Genomic DNA, 18,310 nt, shown 5'->3' on the forward strand with positions numbered 1-18,310 from the left:
GATTAATTCACCTCCAATAAAAGAAGCAGATTATGGGTAAAAAATAATTTCTACTGCCAAATATCAAGAGTAACCCATGTGAATTTGTTCAAAGAGAGAAGAAAATAAGTAAATAAGTGATGGAGATAGACACATGCATTACTTGTCTACTTGACTACAAATAGAGCCGCAATCAGACCGTTTCATTCACCTCTAAATCCCCTTCCAAGAAGAACAAGGTTACAGGAATTCTCTTTAATACCAAAGTGAGGAGTACTAACTTGTGCATTTTTCCTTTCGGTTAACACCATGTTTTTACATATTTTGAATCTATCCCGTGCCAGATAATACTACATCTCTTGGTTTTGGCTCGGGATTTGGACGTTACAGTGAAATTAGTTTCCACCATATTTTTCAAAAAGTTGTTTCTGTCACTGTTTGATATAATCTACATATTGGTTCCGGCCTGGAGGATAGATTAATCTTCATCTTTTCTGTGTATATTTCAAAACTTTAACTTCACTTGCCTATTTGTCAAATAAAATGTAAGCAGCTCCTTTTGCCTAAATGATTCGCACTGCAGATAGTGAGCTGCTTAAAGATGTATCTTTTATGCCAATGCGATTTGGCTTCAAAGCTAGAAAGAGCTAGAGTCTTGAAACACCGGAGCTGCATATTTAGCTTGAAAGTTGCTTTTTATTTTTCAACCTATAAAAGATGAACTATGGATACGCTTTTGAGAAATCATTAGAAATAACTGCAATTATTATATCTAAGTTCTGTACATTCAGTTCTAACTGTGATCTTTCTAAGTTATGACCATATTTTACTTATATGTGCATGCTTGATCATACCAATATTATGTTTCATTTTTAAGCAATCCCTGAATCCACAGTTTCATCATTTGTTATAATTGCAAAATCAGGAAACATGTTAAGTACTTACCAAGTTTTGTGCCAGCTAATACCACCGGAATTGCAGGAGCATAATGCTGAAGCTCAGGAATCCACTGATCAAAAATCGACTGTCAGCAACCTTAAAGACATTTGACATAAACTCACAAAGTTGATAGTTTCAACAGAACGCACCTTTTTAAGTATGTTCTTATAGCTCGCACGACTAACCAAGAAGAATGCTAGGACAAAAACATCTGCTCCTCGGTAGCTCAGTGGCCTTAATCTATTGTAATGTTCTTGTCCTATAAACATAATCAAAGGCTGCTGTTTTGCCAAATGAAGTCTTCCACATCTTGAGCGTTCCTTTCACCTTTGAAATATCTGGGTTTAGGAACCTCTATGCGGGTTTCCCGAATGTGGACTGGACCAGCACCGTTTCTGAGCTGGGCCGCTTCCAGTTGCGTTTCCAAGGTTTCTACCTTTGCTTGCAAACCGGCCAGCGCCTTCATGAGCCTGAGCTCAAGGCCGGTCAGCGCCTCCTTGTGCTCGTCGCTCTCTGTTTTAGTCTCGTTTTGGACTTGCTCTAATCCATCAAGAGCTATTGACTCAAGAGAATTTAAATTCCCTTGTAAGGTATCAAACCGCTGGTTCAAGGCGAATAGACCAGCCTCTGCGTGGATGATTTTCTCCACCAATGTGTTCGACACCGAACTTTCACTCGCCTCACCCATGGTAAGTGGCTGAGAGGTCAGCCCTTCGGATGCAACAGCGGGTAGCCCTCTGACTTGACTTTTGTCCCGTTGTTTCTTCTGTTTAGTCGCCCTCTTGGTAGGGGACTTGTCTCCACCGTGATGCTCGTCGTAAACAGCTTCTTCGTTGTTGTTAGCCATGATTGTAACTCGCTCTGATACCACTTGTCGCGGGCCTAAAATCTAAGGCGTCGTGGGGCAGCTTTGATGGTCTTAACTACCGCTCAAGGCTTCAGCCCAACTCTCTGTCACTGGCGGAAGACAGTGAATAACTCTCAAGCAAAACACACACAAGAAGTTAAAGAAGAGGAACACAGGTTTTGGGAGGCAAGTGCCCTTTTCTGATATATGCTATAAATGTATCTCTACAAGTATACAAGGGTGAATTGAATGAATGAATCTGCCCTCAAGGCTTACACGTTTTATAGCTGGAAAAGTATGCCCTAGGCTGGACAGTGGGCCCTAGGCATATGGCTGTCTTTGCTGACCAGCTTGTTGTCATGGACCACAGGCTAGCAGATTTAGTGCTTGCTTTAGCTGGCTAGTGGCCCACGAGCAGAAAGGTGTGCGGCTGGTCTCCCACTCCTGTCTTGGAAGCTGGACTCCCATTATTGTGCAGACATGTGAGCGGCTGGTCTCCCACTCTTGTCTTGCAAGTTGGCGTCCCACTCTTGTGGGCCCTTTGGCATGCTGATTTTGACTAGCGCTTGGCGCTAATTGCGGGCTGTCTTGTACGAATGGTGGAGGGACGGCACAATGAACTACGTTGTCTTGTGACCTACGTCGTCTATTGGGTTGTGACCTACGAGCATCCCCGGGACACGGGGGAATATGAGAGGGCCCCGAGTTAAGTAAGCTGCCAGAAAAACAGCAGCAAAAATGAGCAGAAAAACAACAAAAAACAGCAGCAAAAAAGAGCTGAAAAACAGCAGAAAACATCGAGTGGTCCTTGTGGGATAAACAGTTCATGATTTCATTGCCAAAAAACATCAACCTCTAATGTATAGCAGCAGTACATAGGATGACCTTTTCAAAAGAATTTCATTAATGGGCCATGTACCTAACGATTAATGATTGAAGACTAACCCATGTGATGATGTGAATTGTTTGAAGAAGATAAAAGAAGTAAAGAGAGATTAATTCACCTCCAATAAAAGAAGCAGATTATGGGTAAAAAATAATTTCTACTGCCAAATATCAAGAGTAACCCATGTGAATTTGTTCAAAGAGAGAAGAAAATAAGTAAATAAGTGATGGAGATAGACACATGCATTACTTGTCTACTTGACTACAAATAGAGCCGCAATCAGACCGTTTCATTCACCTCTAAATCCCCTTCCAAGAAGAACAAGGTTACAGGAATTCTCTTTAATACCAAAGTGAGGAGTACTAACTTGTGCATTTTTCCTTTCGGTTAACACCATGTTTTTACATATTTTGAATCTATCCCGTGCCAGATAATACTACATCTCTTGGTTTTGGCTCGGGATTTGGACGTTACAGTGAAATTAGTTTCCACCATATTTTTCAAAAAGTTGTTTCTGTCACTGTTTGATATAATCTGCATATTGGTTCCGGCCTGGAGGATAGATTAATCTTCATCTTTTCTGTGTATATTTCAAAACTTTAACTTCACTTGCCTATTTGTCAAATAAAATGTAAGCAACTCCTTTTGCCTAAATGATTCGCACTGCAGATAGTGAGCTGCTTAAAGATGTATCTTTTATGCCAATGCGATTTGGCTTCAAAGCTAGAAAGAGCTAGAGTCTTGAAACACCGGAGCTGCATATTTAGCTTGAAAGTTGCTTTTTATTTTTCAACCTATAAAAGATGAACTATGGATACGCTTTTGAGAAATCATTAGAAATAACTGCAATTATTATATCTAAGCTCTGTACATTCAGTTCTAACTGTGATCTTTCTAAGTTATGACCATATTTTACTTATATGCGCATGCTTGATCATACCAACATTATGTTTCATTTTTAAGCAATCCCTGAATCCACGGTTTCATCATTTGTTATAATTGCAAAATCAGGAAACATGTTAAGTACTTACCAAGTTTTGTGCCAGCTAATACCACCGGAATTGCAGGAGCATAATGCTGAAGCTCAGGAATCCACTGACAAAAAATCGACTGTCAGCAACCTTAAGGACATTTGACATAAACTCACAAAGTTGATAGTTTCAACAGAACGCACCTTTTTAAGTATGTTCTTATAGCTCGCACGACTAACCAAGAAGAATGCTAGGACAAAAACATCTGCTCCTCGGTAGCTTAGTGGCCTTAATCTATTGTAATGTTCTTGTCCTATAAACATAATCAATGGACAGATAGGAAAAGAAACTCATCAAATACTCCTTAATCACACAAGTTGGCCATAAAATTCTATTTTTTTGCCATGGTTTATTAGGTCACCATTACATCTTTCTTATGGCAATTTTTCTTTTTTCTTCCATTTTTGTGACCTGGGAGGGAGCAAGAATGGAACATACCAAGAAACCACAATCCAAGACAACCGTTCAAGAATAGGTTAGATAAAGCACTGATAGGCAAAAAGAGAGCATATTCTAAAGTAAAAAAATAAGAAGAATCACAAGAACAGAAAAAGCTGCTAAACCCACATATAAAAACCAAAATCCTGGTTATCTAGGCATCAAACTTTAACCAATGAGGGACAAACTAAGAAACCCACATGGATATTCTGAAGAAAAGAGAAAATAACTAAATAAAAACAAAAAAAACTTATAGTGGGGAACTTGTTACTAGAATAGCAAATAAATTTCAATTTACACTTAATAAAATTTTAACAAATAGCTACAAATGCAAACTTTAACAATAAATATAAGTAATCTACTAATTAAACTACAATTACAAAGTAATGTAACTAATAATGATAGAAATGAGATTGAAAAAAATGGCAAAAAAATTTCTTACCTTTGCTGGCGGCGGACAGCAACGGCGGCGACGGAGGACAAGCAGTGGTGGGGATGGGGCGTCAGTGGCGGGGAGGGGTGTGGTGGGGATGGAGCGTCGGCGGCGGGATAGGGGTGTGGTGGGGGTGGAGTGTCGGTGGTGGGGGTGGGAGTTTTAATGTAATTAGGTTTTGGTTGTTGGAAATGGGAATTGCACGACTGAAGTTTGGGGGAGTATATTAAATTTTACAAGTTTATTATTTCGACCGCGTCGGTCGAAATATGCTTTTTTTTTTATTAGTTATTTTATTTATATAATTTAATTTTTAAAAATGTTTTTTCTCATTTATTATTTGTACAAAAATAAGTTTCGACCTAATGAGGTCGAAATCAAAAAAAAAAAAAAAAAACTGAAAATTTCGACCTCATGTGGTCGATTTTTTTTCCACCAAAAAGTGAGGTCGAAAATATGCGGTTGAAAAAACCCGTTTTTTTAGTAGTGATAAAGGATCAAAGAGAACTTTTGTATTTGATAAGTGATGAGTATCCCGGAAAAGTTAAAAAGTGTTTAGATAAAAGCTAAAAAGCTAAATATAAAATATAATAATTTATTAGAGAAAAGATGTATGAGCTACATTCTTGGCATGAAATCATGTGTCCCTTCTCTCACCAACTTTTCTTATTCTCTCCCAATCCTAAATGGTCATCTTTCTTCCCCTTTTTATACTTTTTTTTTTTTTTGTTGATTCCCTTTTTTATGTAACAATAGTTAAAAAAAAAAAAAAAAACTTCTAAAGTACCAGATATTTTTAAAAAATAGTACATATAAAATAATGTTGGGCCTTAGGCAATTGCCTATGTGGCCTATAGGTTGAGCCGGCACTGAGTAGCGGATTCAGAGTATTACGAGTGGGTTCTCGGGAACCTAATATCTAATATTTGATTGTGAAGTTTGAAATTGATATCGAAACTCATTAACTTCAAATCTTAGATCCGCCTCCTGGATCTGATCAACCACAACATTTTGCATCTCATCCTTCTGTAATCTTTTAGCTTTCGGCTATCAATTCTGCTAAATGATTCCATGCTCCAGTAGTTCACCTATAATGGAATAATCTTTAACACAACCTCCTTGAAATTAAAATCAATAATCCATGCTTTAACGATGACAATATCAACAGTCAAAGTCCCTTGCACGCCACGCGACATAATATCACTAGTTTACTACTACTTAACTTCGGGCTTTTTGTTTCGTTATTTTTTTAGGTTAATTACATATAATATTCCTGTAATATAACCCAGTTATATGAATACACCCACTGTATTTTAAAATTAAACACTTACGTTCCCTGTACTATCAAATCTTGCACATACACCCCTATATGGTATATCAAATCTATAAGTATATTACAATAGTTATTAAAAGACAAAATAGAATTATAAATAATTGTTTAATGTAAGTTTAAGATAATTTTGAAGTTGAAGAATAAATTAACAAACTAAAAGAAAAAATGCCTATTTAATAAAAATTACAAATAACTTACATGTTTAAAGTGTAGGAAAGTTATTAATAATAGTTGGTATATCTTGTTAAGTAGCTTGTGTTCATTTCTTATTTTATAAGTTTGGAAAGATACCTGTTTCAAAAAATATGTATTTTTTTTAATCAAATGTGTGAATAACAATATATTTATCTTCTTTATTAGATTTAATAAAAATAAACACATAGAAACTTCTTATTTATAATTTTAATTTACTTTTTAATAATCATATTTTTACTATATTTAGTTACTGATATAGTTCATAGGAAGTGTAAGTATAAGATTCTATAGTATAAGGTGTATAAGTGTTTGATTTTAAAATATTAGAGGTGTATATGAAACTGAGTGATCATATTATAGGGGTATTTGAAAGAGGAAAAAAGGAACTTGGGGAAAATTTTCTTTTATTCACTGTGTGTTTTACAAAGCAGCGTATGCTGTATATATATACACCAAGGCAGCCTAAACTAAGAGTCCTAATAAAACTCTATCTCTAATAGATAGACTCCTAATGAAACTACTTGAGATGATAAGCATTCACTATGTACAATATAAATACAACTACAACTCTATATAAATAAAAAAAACAGAACAGAAAATATATTTACTGCTTGGTCCTCTACGACTTAAACTTGTGGCAGAGATAACAAATAATGACTGGCCCAATTTCGAAGCTGCTGTCCGGTCCAAACACATATAGCCCAATGAACAGATGAGCGTATTTTTCATCTCCTTTGTTTGCTAAGTCAAGGAACTGAGCTGCTATCTTCATCTCTGTCAACAGTATTTAACAAAATTAACCCTTTTCTCCTCAACCAATCAGAAGTCAAAACGGCTTCGTTCGGTGGTATTGTTTTTCCGAGACGTGATGGATTATTTGGGAATTGGGATTAAAGACATTATTTCCTGCTTTATTTAATTTGATTAGGATATAATATAAGGAAACTTTATTTAGTACAAACCGGTAAAGGAAAAAGAATCCTTTTATCATAACACATCCTATTTTTCTTCTCCTATATATGCCGTCATGGGCTTATTTCCCTTTCCAATATTAACTTAAACTCATGAAATAAACCCTAATAAAATATTGATTTAGCCCCGCCACTCTTTCTCCCAACTGCAGTATACACATAACAATGTCCTTTATTCCAGACGATACCCTATTTTGTATTCTCATTAAGTTGCCAGTTAAATCTTTGTTACGTTTTCAATCCGTTTCTAAGCCATGGAATACTATAATATCCGACCATAAATTCAAGAAAGCTCATGGTGATCAATCCAATACTTTGGGACGCCTAAAGTTCTTGTTACAAAAACAAGTAGGAACTTATATTAAGGACTTTTACGGCGTAAAAGAAATCGAGTCTGTAGAGTTGAGAAATCCCCGAGTTGTCATAGAAAAGATACTGCTCCCTGTGACGAGTTCTCGAATCTTATGCTCATATGATGGATTGGTACTATTACACACATATAAGGCCTGTGATACGTTTGGTCTGTGGAATCCATCAACTAGACAATACAAAACTCTTGTGTGTCCATATCTTGACAGCTCCTCCAAACTTCCTAATGCTTGTGGGTTGTGTTACGATTCTACCACCGATGATTACAAAATTATATTGATCTTTAGGTCGTTTTATGTTGTCTACTCTGCAAATAAGAATTTATGGAAGATGAGAAAAACTCTCCCTATATTAGAGCAAAGTTTAGAAAATCATTCGTCAGATTTGTTTAGTGATGTTACTACCGAGGGAATTAGCAGTACTACTGAAGGTTGTGTATATTGGTCTCTAGATGAAGGTCGTAAGAAGTTTCTCCAACAGGTACGTAAAACTTCTATAATCATACGCTTTGATGTGAAGTCAGACGAATTAGAGGAGCTTTCAGCTCTGGATTGTGTAGGTGAAGAAGAGTTGTTTTGTATGTCTCCTCTGAAAGGTTGCCTTAGTTTATATGGTGGCGAAACCAGTGGTCATGAATCGGACGTATGGATCATGGAACAAGATGAATGGAAATGCTTAGTGAAAGTACGTGGCTTTGTACAATCTCTAAAAGAAACTAAGCTTCTATGTTGCACAGAAGATGGTGAACTCATCTTTCTTGGACTCATGCAGCACCATATTTCCATTTATAATCCTAGATAACAAACTCTTTTTGAGGAAACTTATAAACCCGATTTTTTCAAGTATGTATGTTTGGATAACTTCTATTTTCCTAGACATAACACTTCAACTTTATTGGAGTAGTATTATTTATTTTCAAAATCAGTATTGAACCTGCGCTGTTAAAACAATAAAGAAAATTAATCATAGCCAGTGGTGTTCTTGGTGGGTTTTTATTTATCGTTTGAATTTTCTCTGTATAACCACTGTATATAGTGAGTTTTTACTTGTATTTTTTTTCTTTTCGAATTGGCTTTTACTTTAGGAATCATGGTTTATGATTTGAATTGAAATGTTGGTCTTCCAGTGAATTGTTGATCTATTAGCTTTCCTCTTTTTCATTTAGGGATTCAACTTTTGTTTTCGTGTGTGTGCCAAGAGTTCGCACGTTTTATTTCGTGTCGTTTACCCTTTTTGTTTTCTTCCTTTTTTTTCCGTGACTGTGATTTTTATCAATAAGGGATACGGAGGGAAGAGTAATATGGACAATTCATAATATTTGAGTTTGAAGATTAAGCTCAAGTTGAATTTACATATGGCTAATTAAATGTTTATGAGTTCTTATTCCAAAGTAATATGTACAGCTTTTGGTCAAACTCACGATGGCAGGCTCATATCATTAGTTAATAATAAGCAGAATTCTAGCTTGAATCCGACCATCACATGCAGCAGGGAGAGCTACCATTGACACACTTTCACACAAAACTTGTATTGCGTTGATAGGTAAAGAAAATATATGTTAACATCCCTTGACACAACTCAAAATGAAAAATTGTGTGTACTTTACATCTAAAAACACCTCTAAATTTGACTCGAATCGTTAATTTTCTCCTCAAATTATGTCTAGTCTCAATAACCTCCCTGTATACGCCCCGTCATGTGAATATTTTGCCATACGGCTTTTTCGAAAAAATATCTTATGCCTTTTCAAATTTACTAACTTTTTATATCATCTTTTTCGGATCAAATTTGTAAAAATACTTGGCTGGATCTCCATATCGGCAAATATTTTTTATATGGCTTTCCATGGAAAGCTTTTACTAATTTGGCCAAAAAAAAAAGAGATACACAGTATAAATAAATAGTCATTACCACTGAAAAAATATAAAATAAACACGTAATTAGAACTTTATTATTTTGATTAATTTTTTATTTTGATAAATATAATGGAGCTCTTACCATTTTTTTTATTTTTTTTATAGATTTGGCCAAATATGATACACATTTGAAATAAATAGAGTAGTCATTATATTTCCTAAATGTAAAAAAAATAAGTACATAATTGCAACTCCGTCGTTTTAGGCTTTTAGATATACCTTTTTAAATTTGGCTAAACATAATAGAGCTCTGATCAAGTTTGTTTTACTGATTTGGCTCATGAAAAGAAAATTACACAATTGAAATAAATAATAATCGTATTTTAAGAAGAAATAACAAGAAATACATAGTTGACACTCCATTATTTTGACTATTCTTTTATTTAGCAAATATGGAGTTCCAAGCAAGTCTTATTTATTTATTTACAAATATGATTCGAAAAAATACACATTTGAATTTTGGAACAAATAGTCATTGCATCAATAGATAAAATTTTAAAAAACTACAAAAATGAGATAAAATATACATTGTGTATTAAGAAAAAGTAAGAGAATTACACAATTGAAACAAAATATATCATCGTATATGATTAGGTGGCAATTAACTATTGAAAAATACACCATTCAAAAAGATGATTTTTTTATTTTTCTATACTCCACTCGGCTAAAAGTGATTGTATATTTTATCCCAACTCTGTTGCTTTTTAAAAAATTCTCTACATTGTAAATGCTTTTTAACAGACAAGTCCAAGAGTAATTAATGGTCTATTTGGCCAAACTTTTGGGAGGCTAAAAGTGCTTATTTTTTCAAAAATATGATGTTTAGTCAAGTTTTTGAGACAACATTAGTGCTTCTGCTGAGTAGTAAAACCTATTTTTCAGAAGCTGAAAAAATAGCTTTTCGAAGCACTTTTTTTTGAGAAAAAATACATTTAGAAACACTTTTAAAAGCTTGACTAAACACTAATTGGTACTCCAAAGTATTTTTTAAATTAATTAGCCAGACACAAACTATTTCTCATTAAAAATTCTTTTTTGAAAAGTACTTTTAATAAAAAAAACTTTTCAAAACTGATTTTGAAAGTTTGGTCAAACAAACTATAAGACTAAACATAATGTAAGGAAAGGGTGTTTTAGGAATTCCGTTTTTAAAATTATTATTGGAAAAATGTATGGGGGGTTATTTGGGAATTGGGAATAAAGAAATGCCCAAATTAAAAACGTGAGAGAGCTGAAAGAAATTGAAAATTTTTCTTCAATTGTCTCCATTTTTTTTTTTTTTTCAGAAGATCGGAGATAAGTTGCTCGTTCAAAATTAGAAAGTTGCTATCTGTTCGTACGAAATATATAATCTAGGAAGAATTTTTTGTTTGTCAGTATATATAAAATAAAATAGGAAGAAATGTTTACCTATCAATGTAGTATGTACTAAATGAGTTAACCTGTCCCAGATTCCCAATTCAGTAACCTCGACTTTATTTTTGCTACGCAAATGAGAAGTATATTTAGTTCTAGTTGTATCATGTAAGCCAGTTAAGTTGGTGTAAGGTTGTAACCTGCTTCTATCTTCATTTTCTAAAGTACCATAATCAAGTTTGGTCTCTCATAACCAACCTAATTGGGAAGAAAATGTCAACCAATTGGAACTACCATTGTATTTTTTTCAAAGACAAGAAATTGATTTAGATTCTTTAAAGGACTATCCAACTGAAAGATTTCAAATCTTGAACTATCATCCAAACCATCGTGATGTGATTAGAAGAGCATACGTTTAGAAAAGTCCTTTTCAATCTCGAAACCATAACTTGCCTCAAACAAATTTTTATGGAGTAATCCATATTTATAATCCAAAATGGTTTGATGGTTATCATAAGTGGTTGGGTATAGTGTAACTAACGATATATTATACATTCATTCTTTTTTATCAGTTTAAAGATGATAACATTCATCGAGGTGGAGGTGATGTATTTTCGAGTATAAGGTTTAAGAGTTGGAAATAAAAAAATAAAAAAGAAGAAGCTTTACTTGATAAAAAAGAAGAAGAGAAGCTTTGAAAAACATGTTGGTGGTCCGAATAGCATCCAGAATCAAGCAAAAAGGAAATGTGAAGATTTAATGCAGCAACAACAATCTATTATATCTGCATTTGATAGACAATCTAATCAAGTTAAGCATGAGTACTGGGTTCGTTTAGTTACTTCAATTGATGTAGTAAGACTTCTTTTCATCGTTTTAGACGGCCCGGGTGCAAGGCGAGGTGTTTTACCTATCACGGGGCAAGGCGTAAGCCCCGAGGCGCTGGGTGTAAGCCCCGCCATGAATCTTTTTGTTTTTCATATTTTATAAATTAATATAGTCTAAATAAATATTAAAAAAGGATAATCACCAAGAAAAGGTAAAAGTACTTAAGATTTGTAGAAAATTCAAGAAAACTATAAGATAAGTGGAAGATGTATATAGAACTGCTTACATTACCCATAAGATGAAAACTTTTTCTGGTCTTTCCTAACAATCATTCAGATTATAAGGTTTGTTACAATGAATCAATTGCTATCAAAGAGGAGGTCACCCTCATCCACATCATCATGCATAGTTTCAGGTTCTGTAGTAGTCTGTCTAACTTCATCAACAATCCCACATGCCTATGTTACTCTTTAGGATGTGTGTTCGCACCACATAAACTAACCACCTTTTCATAATTCTTGCGAAATTTTCTGACAATTACGTTGATGTGCCTGGAGCATACAGTGTTATCAAAGGTGAAAAATGCAAAAAAAAACTCCAAGGTACATTGGGGCTTTAAGAGGAAAGTGCAAATAAAACGTGAGTTTTAATGAAGAAAGTTGCAAATAGAGAACAAATACAAATATGTATGTGAAGTCCAAGAGTAATATTTATAAGCATGAATAACAAATATACGTACGAAGAAATTGAAAAAAAAAAATACGAGAAAGTGAAATATCAATTGTTTAGTGTCGCATCTTCAAGATTATGCTCGCCAAGAAATGTATGCCTTAGAATCTTTATGAAAACACTGACGTGCACGCTAATCGAGGTGAAGCACTCAACATGTTTTGCGCCTTGCTTCAGGGCTTAGGCTCTCTTTAAGCGTAGATAGAATTGAATTAGTTTCCTACTGCGTTTTCTTTTTGGGGTGTGGGTGTGGGGGGTGGAGTGGGTTGTTTTCTTGCTAACATGCCTTTCTAAGGTGTCAATGTTACAAACTCATTCAATCTTTCTTCTTCTTCTTTTTTTTTTTTTTTTTTTTTTTGAGAATGTATGATTGCTTTTCTCTAAATTCGAGTTTTCATTCTTTTGTAGGACGGCCAAGTCGGAGATGGTAGTATACTGGTGCTTGCCGAGGATGTTATGGTACCAGTTAGTGTGGTAAAAAATGCAATCAATATCTTGAAGAAAGAGGGAGTTGAGAAGTTGGACCCTATGATTTTTACTCAAGCTTCAACGCAGAGTAAATTCTCTCCCTTATGTGTGCTGAACTGATACTTCTCCAGTCTGCTTAGTGACTCGTTTTTTTACTTTGTCAATATTCTGCTCATTCCATTGTTTATCTCTTCATTTTTGGGTTTTGCTAATATACATGATGATACTGTTTGCTAGTCTGTATGGAATTTATGACATTCTTGGCTTCTTCCTTCTTAAGTTTGTTGCCATGTTTATACCTATGACCTATCAAAGAAAAGTACGTTGCTATTGCCGTATTGCGATACCTATCAAAAAGAAAGGTCGCTGCAATTTTTTTATTGTAGGTTGTATTAGCTGAAGAGCTATTTGTAATTTTTGTTTTTGGAATTAGTTGATGAAAGAGACAAGTTAGGATATTTTTATGAAGCGCACCAGGCTGATTGGTTAGTGGTGAAAACTGTAAACTTCTAAACAGACACTATTAAAGGGTAAACTTCTAAACAGACATTATTTCCAAATACTTCTTTGTTTTCAATAGCATCATGATAAATAAGCCTTCAATCACCTTCTCGATTCTCAAGTGGTTGGGCTGGCCTTTCCAATACATCAAAGGACTAGCTGTGTTCGCTTTAGGCACGCTTATGCCCTGTAGCAAAGTAAAGTGCAGGTAGAGCGCTTCGCTTCCACTCAGATGGTGCTTTACTGAAGGCTACAAGAAAATGTTTCTCGTCGGCTATGGGCTCTCTCTTTAAGAGGCTAGCAGTAAACATTAATATACTGGTACAGCGATATATTAATTGCTACGAGATATTATGAATTATTTTTTTTTTAGTGATTAGGAGTAAAGAATTGGAAATTTAGTTCCTTATCAAAATAAAAAAAGTAGCAAATTATTACCAGAAAGGAAACATTGCGTCTATACATCTCAATAAAAAAAATTATACTGTTTTTGAATTTGACTGACAAGTTTTTACTTCATATTTTGGTTAATTATATTTTTTCTCAATATTTGGTCCAAAAAATTTATGTTTGTTTCTATAGTTATTTTTACGTCTTGCATTATATTCACATACACATCTTCAATGTTGCCTATATTTGCTAAAAGCCTATGCTTTAATTGGGTTTTTTGCTCAATTAAAGGGCGACCTGGTACACTAGAGTGGAGTGTAGAGCCAATATCTGAGAAGTCCTTTTGTCCAGAGACTAGAGTGTCAGAATTGCAATATACAATCAAAGAATTGTGGGTATCTATATGACATAATTCTTTTCTTCGTGTGGATTAAATGTGATTCTTTTTTGAGAAGTAAATGACTGTGGATCAAGTATCCAAATTGAGGGAAGAATATCAATTTTCTGCCTCCAAAATTCAAATGGTAGCAATTTAAAGCATTTGGGAAGTTCTGGCCGGCAGTTTTTGGAGATAAAGATGGGTCGCAAGGAAGCTGTTTGAGTAATTGTAAGAGAAAATTGTGTGGACAGGAGGAACCTGCAGAATGGAGAAGGAGCTAAAGATGTTAAAGACCAATTTAAATGAAAAAGATAAAGAGTGAGTACTTTTATGGTTTTCTGGTTTGGGCTTTTTTTAGAATTAGTTGTATAATGGCTACAGCCTTGAATGCTTCATGTAATAGATTATTAACGCAGAAACAGAAGAAAATAGCTCTTCTTCACTGTAATTATGTCATAAAAGCATGAACTTGGTACGTGTGTGTGAGGGGTTAGGTGGGGAGCATGCGTGGAGAAAGAAGTTCTCCAGTTGTTTAGGTAAGAGAGGGAACTCGCCTCCTTCCTATTCTTCTCTTTCCTTTTCTGCTTCACTCTACTTAAGCATTTGTACCTCTGTTTGATGTGCTTGCCCCCTGGCTAGAGACCCGTGATAATGTATTCTCATTCCTGCCATTAACATCTGGTTATTACAGGTCTGACATCAGTGGAGTCTGCATCTATGAATATTGTGGCTCTCATCTGTAGGTCCCTTGAGTTTCCTAGTGATAAATTGTGTGGGGACATATCAAGAGTGTTGAAGCCCGGTGGAACAGTCCTACCTAGTCTATGTTCTCAATCAGTCTTGAAGGCGAGTGAATTGTCACTTTGTGCATACTTTATGGTGGAGAATTTTTATGGGTGTGTGAAGTGTCCTTTCCATCTGAATTACAGGCAAACTCCACCCATGAGCACAAGTTATTATTGGCTGGATTCTCTGATGCACAGTCATCTGAAGCTGGCCATGCTATCGTGATGAGTATTTCATCCACATGCCTTGTATTTTGCTTATTGTCTTCCTCTGCATCATCCTCCCTTCAATATTGCTTTCCTTTTTTTCTTTTTCTTTTTTCTCATTTTAAGTTGTGATAACTCCTTTTACCTATTTATAAATAAAGTTGTCATAAGATTCTTAATAGCTATTACATGGCATTAAAGTCATTCATGGCTTTATTGTTATTGTTGTGGCAATAATGCTACTCTGGGCACTAATAATACAGTTTTGATGTTTATTCAGTTTTCAACTGCGACCCAAGCTTTGAAGTTAGTCTTTATTAGCGACACTTAGATTAAATCTAGTGTTTGATACGAGTCTATTTGGCTTGGTTAAATATTCTAAGATTGTGTCATAGGGATACGTCTGAAATTTAGTGAATCCCTAGTTTTACAAAACCTCCACTTGTCCTAAATGATAAATTGATTTGTCAAATGAAACGGGCCCTGTGAAGCGGAATGGTTATTGAGGGACATGGATGTTGTTGTGAAAAGCCTTGAAGTTATTGATCTTGACTTAAAAAAGCCGTATGGCTAATTTAATCTGTGAACAGATAACAGTAAAGAAACGTTCATGGAAGGTTGGGTCATCTTTTTCTATCAAGAAAGTCACAAAAATTTTACCGAAAGTTCAGATTGATGATGATTTAGATCTCATTGACGAGGATAGCCTTCTCACTGAAGAAGATCTCAAGAAACCTCAATCGCCAGGTGGTAAGATAAGTGCATTAAGGTTGTTTACCTCTGACTTTATTAGTTTTTCACTAGTATTTTAAACTCAATTTGTTGCACACTTGCTAGTGCAGTTGGTGATTGTGAAGTTGGGAAAACAAGGAAAGCATGCAAAAACTGTACATGCGGACGGGCTGAAGCTGAGACAAAAGTGCAACTTGGACCAACTGCTGAACAATTGAACAATCCTCAGTCTGCCTGTGGCAGTGTAGATTTTCTTTTATATCGATTTATGTCATATAATAGATTACTCTTCTTGCCCAAAATTACTTGGCATGATTTTCGTTCTCCCGAAATACTTCACCTCTTTGAATTGGGAAGTTTCTGTTCCGAGTAATCTAAATGATGTTGATTTGTTGTGTTTTTATAAAACTAATGTAGTAATAATCATATAATTGGTGGGAAAAATTCCTTGTATGTAAGTGGTGTAGAAAAGTAAAGAATACACAAAAATATGGTTTTTCAAAAAAAAAAAACATGGTCTTTTTTAACTGGGACCTCATGACTAAGCCTTTTACTGTCGCAATTTTGTTATAAGAGCTTTTCAACTACCTACTTGTTTCTTCACCTTCTAACTTAGTTTATAGTCATTACTTTATTATCTCTGGAATTCTAATTACTTTTGGATAGGTGTGCAACTCTAATACATTTATCAGTTGTCAAACTAGTAGATCTATTTGGGAAGCAAGGGATACTCCAGTTTATAGGACTGAGTACTTTAGTCGAGTGGTTTCTGCAGATAAATTGAGAAACTTAGTGCACGTTGGTTGTCATTGTTGCTAAATTTGTGTCATTTGGTAGTTGATTGATGTTTATAGTGTGATTAGCAGGCAGCTAAACAGCTAGTCGGTTTCTTTCTTGACCCCTATCTTTCTTGATCTGCTTTTGAGTTTTGCAATTGGTTTTCTTTTTAATTATGTATTTTTGAGGACATATCTTCGATGTCTGCAGTGTGGTCTAGGCAATGCTTTCCGTTGCGGTACATGCCCTTATAAGGGCCTTCCTCCATTCAAACTTGGTGAAAAGGTACATGTCAAGCACGAGCTATTATTGAGGTTGTGTTATACATGAATAAGTATTCATTAATATATTTATCACTTACCAGAGGAAAAGATTGCAGTATACACGAAGGCAACTGTTACTAACATTTTATAGTAATGACGTCAGTGTTCATTGTGAACATTTTTACCAAAATTTGATTGTGTTGGGATATACAAGAGGAAGGAGCCAAAAAAATAAATAAAAATGGCGCATACTGTATACTGTATGCACTTTAACCTTGAGAACATGTGGAAGAATGCTGCAAAGGGGTGGGGAAGGCTATATGTGCTGTCTTGTAACAGAAAGTAGGACTTCTAGACTTGCAATGTTTGGGAAACATAATATGAGAACAGGCTGAATGCTCTGTAGGATGTTTGCTTTTACTTCCATTGAGATAAAGATCAAACTTATTTACTTAATTGTTTGAGTTGTTTGACATTGTGGTGCATCTTCATATGGCCATAAATAGACATCAAGTTCTTCATCCGTCGTCATTTGGCAGCATAATGCAATCTTTTCTAATTGATCTGTTATATGAGTGATGTGTTGCATTGAATCTGACTTGGACATGGAACACAAGATAGCCTCTTGCCTTCTGGGATCCCATCTGGCAATCGATCATTCTACTAATGTTTTTTTTTTTTTTTTTTTTTTTTTTTTTAATTGTAAATGAATCAAATTTTTGAGAATAACTTATCCAACGAGAAAAAAGAGAAGAATCTCTAAAAGATGTACATGGCGAATTCTTGGGTAAAAAAATCCTCGGTTGTAAAAAGCCCTCTCTTTGACTTCTTCTTCTTTCGCCTTCCCGGCCATCTTTTTACCCCGTTTTGTGTTAGCAATTTTTTGTTGTGAAAGTAAATCAGTGTGCTTTTATATGCCAAGCAAAGGAGTTCTAATTTTACACTTTGAAAGAACACTCTGAATAACAGGGAGGGATTGTGAGCTGGTTTCTAATTAGCCAGGTTTCTAAGTATTTTTCTTTTCTTTGACTGGAAGCTTTTTTTGTTACTTTGCTTTGTTTGGGTCTCACGTGTGGCTGTCTCGGAATATGAAGAGACACAATCAACCTGTTTTAGAACTAATGGCGGATCCTAAATACAGGGCATGCCTTCGAATATGATCAGAACCAATCAATCTATTTTGAAATTGATGGTGGATCCTAAATACAGGACTATGTGTTATATAAGGCTTTGAATTAATGTCGGTTGTTAAATCTCACGTGCTTTTGCGTGTTGGTAGTTAGGAGTAGCTTAGTCTCTGATGGCTGTTGCTATCATGAAAAGAAAAAATCATTACTAAGCATAGGAGAAGGCTGATGATTAAAAAATGCACAGCCAGATTTTTTAAATTGTCCTGGAGGGTACCTAATGTCTTGATTATAAAATTCTTGACGACTATCGAGCTCAATTTTTACTGAACGTTGTTGGGACCTTGGCCATCAAACTGATGCTACTGAAGATTTGGTTGGTTGTTCTGTGATTTTTGTTGAAATGTCAACTCGTTTATCCAACATTATTA

The 18,310-nt window shown here is 34.9% G+C and overlaps 2 protein-coding genes across 2 annotated transcripts; both read left to right on the forward strand.

The window, feature by feature from the left end:
- Positions 1–7,217: 7,217 nt before the first annotated feature.
- Positions 7,218–8,222, forward strand: LOC132637219 (F-box/kelch-repeat protein At3g23880-like). Its single transcript, XM_060354338.1, has one exon. The coding sequence runs from the start codon at positions 7,218–7,220 to the stop codon at positions 8,220–8,222; it is 1,005 nt and encodes a 334-aa protein (XP_060210321.1).
- Positions 8,223–12,144: 3,922 nt separating this feature from the next.
- LOC132637220 (anamorsin homolog) lies at positions 12,145–17,918 on the forward strand. The gene is made up of 5 exons (XM_060354339.1): positions 12,145–12,826; positions 14,697–14,995; positions 15,543–15,730; positions 15,823–15,956; positions 16,700–17,918. The coding sequence occupies exons 1-5, from the start codon at positions 12,707–12,709 to the stop codon at positions 16,817–16,819; spliced, it is 861 nt and encodes a 286-aa protein (XP_060210322.1). The 5' UTR covers positions 12,145–12,706; the 3' UTR covers positions 16,820–17,918.
- Positions 17,919–18,310: the final 392 nt, after the last annotated feature.

Source organism: Lycium barbarum, chromosome 4, assembly GCF_019175385.1.
Source record: "Lycium barbarum isolate Lr01 chromosome 4, ASM1917538v2, whole genome shotgun sequence".
Lineage (NCBI taxonomy): Eukaryota > Viridiplantae > Streptophyta > Magnoliopsida > Solanales > Solanaceae > Lycium > Lycium barbarum.